This window comes from Kryptolebias marmoratus, linkage group LG22, assembly GCF_001649575.2.
Source record: "Kryptolebias marmoratus isolate JLee-2015 linkage group LG22, ASM164957v2, whole genome shotgun sequence".
In the NCBI taxonomy this organism is placed as follows: domain Eukaryota; kingdom Metazoa; phylum Chordata; class Actinopteri; order Cyprinodontiformes; family Rivulidae; genus Kryptolebias; species Kryptolebias marmoratus.
In genome coordinates, this window is record NC_051451.1 from 24,637,403 (window position 1) to 24,643,402 (window position 6,000).

Genomic DNA, 6,000 nt, shown 5'->3' on the forward strand with positions numbered 1-6,000 from the left:
CTGAACAAAAACAGTCCCTTCCTTAACATGGTATTTCCTGTCTGATCTTGCATTTGAACATACTTTCTAAATTACAGAGTGCATTTCGAAAAACTGAAAATTAAATCGTAAAGGAAGCTAATTCGATTTTACAGATGATTTCAGAGAAACAAAAAAATCGATGCATTCTCAATTTTTTCGCTCTTATGAAGAACCTCACTACATAAAATATATGTAAAACTGCAGATGTGTTTAAAAAAACTATCTAGAGAAGGCAGGGTGTAGTTTTTGTATTCACAGAAAGATGTAATTATCACTTAATTTGATGGAAAAGTCCATCATTCAGTTGAAATACAAAAAATGGGTACCAGCTCTGCAGGAAAAAAAATCACTGCTTTATTAGTAAATAAAATCACATTTACAATTGGTTCCTTCTGTCTCAGACTAATGAACTAAATTTAATAAATACATACCTACACAGGTGTTATTATGTTGACATCCAGTCAGAATGATAAGACCCTGTTTCTGAGCTGAATCTCCACTCCTCCTCCTCAGGCCTCTCTGATATCATAAATAATAAAACATTATGCTAGACTGGAACCAGCAGAATTCTGGGCTTATCTGAACGTGAGCTGGTTTTAAAAGACAAGAATATTAACCCAGTAATGTTCACATTTAAAAAGCTTTTAGCAGTTTTTTCCAATTTAACACTGGTGTTTAGTGAGATACATGAAAATTGCGATGTTCCCCTGTTTTCAATCAGGTATGCACCAGGTGACTGCAGCATTCAGACATCTGGGTACACACACACACACACACACACACCCGAAGGCATTACGACGTGAAGCAAACACCCTCTGCTGGTTGAAAACAAACACTGCAGCATCAAACTGTAGAAGTGGCTGAGTCATTCTCTTTAAACAAACTGAACAAAGCAAAGAAAGGCTCCACAGGAAGGTTTGCATTTAAACAATGATTATTTACACAACTAATTCCATTCATCTTTCTGCTGTTATAAATCAGTCTGAGTTCTGACATAAAACCTTATGTTCCAGGCTGAAAGTATACATCTTTAGATAGATCAATATGGTGCTTTACAAGTACACAAAACCCCATAAAAAACAATTTGCAACTATACTGTAAATGCTATACAATATTACCAAGCAATTCAAATAAATAGGCTTTTGTTTTATCCCTAAAGATTAAATAAGAAGATTGATAAAAATATAAATAGTTCTTTTCTCCTGTTTTGAGTTTCTGTACTAAGATAACCCTCTCAACTCCCTTAGATTCATAATTTTAGTGTAAATATACACATGGAATCAGCTTCACACTGTACAGTTAAAGAGTCAATATGTTTTGTTTTTTTTTGTTATGACAGAGAAGCTGGGTGGATAAGTGTTTTTGTAAGAAGCTCTCTGTTCGTGAGCTCAGAGAATTAGGATGTATAAAGTCAGCGAGTGCGCCAGATGTCAGTTTAATGCTGTCTTTTGATCTGAGCCACGGAGCTTAGAAGATAAAGACCTGGCTAATTTTCCTGAAGCAGGTTTAAAGGGACTCGTGTCACCAGAGGACAAATGCACTCTAAGATCTAGATGTGGACACGTCATGCTTCTTTCTTTTTTTAACATCGAACCGAACAGTAAATTAACAAAAAAAATAAGGAACAGAAATGTTGTACCTTAAAGGAACCTGGCAGGGTGCAGAAGAAGGGTAGAGGTTCTCACAAAGGTCAGAAGGAGCAGCAGGGGGAGGAAAGGAGGGGGACGCAGGTGGGGTTGGAAGAGCTTCAAGTGTGCGGTTTTCCAGAGGGTTTAAGACGGGGAGATCTGTGGTGTCTTGGAGGTGAGGAGAACCAGGAGACAGGGGGTGTTCGTTGGAAGGAGGTGCAGGAGAAGCAGGGGTGGGGTAACCTCTCTCTGCCTGCTCAGCGAGGGGGGGTCTGCAGGGGAGGGAACACAAGACATCAACATAAAGAGCCGGATAAATAGCGATTTTCAAGTATGCGCCACGTTCTCAGTCATGTTCCTGTTCAAAAGAACCTTTGAAGTAAGCTCACCTCAAAGCAGAGATAAACAGCGCCTTCTGCTCTGTGTTATCATCCAAACCGAGCAGCAATTTAAAAAACAAAAAGCTGGCTCCAACCATCCTAAAAACACCATGAAACAGAAAATCCAACTCCTCTCCTCAGTCGCTTTACATGGTCGTCCATACTTGCAGACAAGCAGCCTGTTGGATGGAGTTGAACCTTGTCATCATTAGCCAGCTGGTGGAGTGGATTTAACCCTGATCCATGCTGGTCTTATCACAAGTGGTAGGCTCACTAATCTGACAGGCAACGCTATGGACGCCCATGCAGCTGTTCCTCACTGGGGGAATGCCTCCTGTTTAGGTCTAAAAATATCCCAGAAGCTTCTTCAGCAAACTAGAACTTCACAAAACAACCAACATATTTACAGTTAACTGTCTGCTGGACTGAGTTTCAACCATCATTTTGAGTTCATTTCAGACTGAAGCAAAGCAGGCATTAACATCAAAACTCCCTTACATTTATTTAGATTATGTGCTCCTCTGCAGGACCTTTAAATTTCAACTCTTAACTCTGGTGTTGTTCCTGGCATTTGATTGTGAAAGAACATGGGTTTTTTTTTTTCAAATTAAAGCTATTGTTGGAAGAATAATGTCTAACTGTTGCATGCAACCTTTTATATAGGGTGTTACCCTTTTAAAAGATTTCTAGTTAGAAACACAAAAGGCTTTACATTTTAAGGCATAATAAGACCTGGTTCTAACTAGGAAATGTGAATATGCAACTTGACAAAAATTTTGCCAAACTGCAGCTTCATTACTGGAAACCAACCAACCAGCATGGCCCGTTAGTAGAAGTTAAAGGTACTCATCACAAAGTATGAAATTAAACATAATAAAGGTTGTCCTGAACTATACCAGAAAGAGTTTACTCCAGTAGTTTTCCAAATACACTGATGTGAAATACTGGTACACATTTTATGTAAACAAACACTTTCATCTGCTTACATTACTCAACAAATGTGACTGTAAATACAAACCAACAGATTAAAACTGTCGGACTTCTCGATCCCAAACGGACCTTAAATGGACATCACCGTTGTTGACCTATTTTCAGTCTCTTCAGCTGTTTCTGTAGATAAACAAACACATAGTAGTTGGCAGCAAGCCACAAAGTCTGCTTCCAAATTTTTTAATTTAAGGACACATTATCTATTCTTTTTATTTCTTATTTTATGATGGGTTTTTTTGACTGGTCTTTTTGACATTGTAATGAGAAAGTAATCTTCTATATGACTTTATCAGTCTGTTTGACTTTATCATCTGCAGCTTTTCAATTGGGTTGGGGTTCCGACTGTGACTGGTCTAAATTCAACACCGTCATAAGTTATTTTGTTGCAAATTTGCTTTTGTGCTTGGGATCAGTTTTCTGTTGCATGACCCAGTTTAGACCCACCTTCATGAAACAGACAGATGGACTCACATCTGACTCTAGAAGGTTGAATCAGCGACTGTAAAGTACCCAGGTCCTGTGGCTTCAAAACAAGCTTAAATTGTCCCCCCTCCACCACCATGTTTGACAGTTGGTATGAAGTGTTTGTGTCTGTTTTTTGCCAAATGTGGTGCACTGCATTTTAACACTTTGGTCGTGTTAGATGAGATTAGCTGCTGCCTTCAACGTTACACAGAAACTGTTCTAGAGTAATAAAAAAATTCAAGCACTATCTGAAAATAAGATTACACGCAGGCCACTGATGAAGTGTGGAATATATTCACCGATTAAATAAGTGCCCTTTTATATGGAGACACTGTCAGCTGACCCACTCGAAGTAACAGCTGAAGATTTTCAGCATAGCACTGACGTCAGATACAATGTGAATAAAGTCACAGAAGCTTTCTCATCACAGCAAGATAAATACAACAAATCAGACAGAGTGCATGTGCTCTGCATTTTACTGCCAGGGTTATCACGAGCAGGCTGTCCAGTACAGAAATACAGACTTAAATACACTTATACAAGAATTTTTCTTTCTTACACAATAGATTTTTCTCGCCTCATCTTTATAAATGAGAACTAACACACAGATTAGGCATTCCTTGTGATGAATTTAAGTCACATGCATGCTAATTTTTAATATCTAATTTAATGGAAACATCTAAATCCAGAGGTCCAGGTGTTTTATGTCAAGCTCAGACCTGTAACCAAAGCTAAAGCTTCAGGGAAAAATGTTTCTAAATGCTGAAACAACAGGATTTTTTCTGCTTATACAGTCTTCATGCACGCTAAAACACTCTTTAATAAAGAAAACCCTGTCCACCAAGTTGCAAATAAATACTTGACCTACTTACTACTACTACTACTACTACTACTACTATAACATTTTAAAGCAGTCCAGTGTGTCGGAATAAATGACAGTTTTATCCACTTGTGATGGCAAAGGCAAAGTAACCTAGAATCACCATGACAACCACTCTATTTACAGCACAGTGTGGGTTAAAACACATCAGACTTCCTGTTAGCTCTTAAATCGTGGATAAAATACATCCGACACACCAAATGAAGAGTAACATGCTCCAATATGTGACTTTTTTAGCGTGGGAGAAGATTTTTTTGCATAACTTTGTTCCATCACTTCATTTTTCTGTGTGTCCCTCCCCTCTGTCCACACAGTGAGGTCAACAGTCTAATTCCTACAGGTACCTACAGACCATCTGCTGCGTCCACCTGGAAGCTCTTAAGCACCAACTCTGCAGATGGACACCCGTGGAAAAAAAAAAAGAGCAGCTAATTTTCTGTCAACTCACCCAGATTTCAGCCACAAATGGATCCATCTGACTGCTTCATACGAAACAGCAGTAAACTTTGGTAACAACTTCTGCTAACTGAATTATAGGATCCAGAACAGCAGAGCCTGTGACTGCACTTCCCAGTCCGTCTCCCCTCTGTGTGCGACTCCGGCAGACTCTGTCATACACTCTCACACCCCGGCACATGCTCAAGTGCTTCTCTGAACCCTGGCTTTTGTTCCCCTCAGTCTGGTCTGTGCAAATGACTTCAGTGGAACTGAGTGGCTGCCTAAATTCCTCCCACTACAGGCTTCAGTTCACAAAGCTGCACAGACTGAGTGGGACTGACAGCTATGACGGCCTGTGAGGGCGGAGAAAAAAACAAATGTGTACACACACACACACACACATTCTAGGCCATGCAGTCATATTTCTGTCTCAGAGTAACTTTATCTATTGATGAAATATCACATGATACAGCACTGTCATTCTTCCACTGTTCTGTCTGAGCAAAGCTGTGTGTTGAGACAGACAGGTGGCACGTGGATGGCTCCTCAACATGTAGGACCGGAGAAATAAATAGAAAAAAGCAATAAAAAGAATCATTTGCACAAATTTCTGCTGTAAGAGCAGTACATCCCCAGAAACAGAACTGCACATGAATATAAGTAAAAATGAAGTTAGTGTAGCTAAAGCTAAATGTTTAAATGAACTAAAGAAACTGGATTTTCTGCAAAATGCTGAGAGCTGAATGATTTTTCTAAAATTTGCTAAAGAAACTGAAAATAAATAGTAAATGACTTGCACTTGTATAGCACTATCTAGTCAACAATCAGACCCGTTCATACACACATTCACACGAGTTGTTAAATCTAAAAGAAGCAGAACACTAGCTAAAAGCCAAATGTAGCTAAATGCAAGCTAAAAGCTAAATGTAAAAGGTTAACTTATAACTAAAAGTAGCAAAATGCCAAATAAAAATAGCAAAAAGCTAAAAGTAGCAAGATGTAGCTGAAAGTTAAATGTCGCAGAACAGTAGCTAAAGTAGCAAAACTGTTGTGAAAGGTGAAAATGGTGGAAACGAGACGAGTCACAAACCTGACCCAGTGAGACCTCACAGTGAGGAAACTCAGGCCCTATCTGGTCAGGAGGGGGAGAGCAACCCTCCATATCAAGATAACATCACCCAGCCTGCTGTGACCGGGG

The 6,000-nt window shown here is 39.2% G+C and overlaps 1 protein-coding gene across 12 annotated transcripts in view; it reads right to left on the reverse strand.

Moving 5' to 3' along the window:
- Positions 1-6,000, reverse strand: part of tacc2 (transforming, acidic coiled-coil containing protein 2) — a 51,333-nt gene that overhangs the window by 23,385 nt on the left and 21,948 nt on the right. For 11 of the 12 annotated variants that reach the window (XM_017412921.3, XM_037973662.1, XM_017412920.3 and 8 more), the window contains one exon: positions 1,661-1,921. The exons of the other annotated variant lie outside the window; for it this stretch is intronic. In XM_017412921.3, the coding sequence (XP_017268410.1) occupies positions 1,661-1,921 (261 nt within the window). The remainder of the gene's footprint in view (positions 1-1,660; positions 1,922-6,000) is intronic. 12 annotated transcript variants of the gene reach the window in all.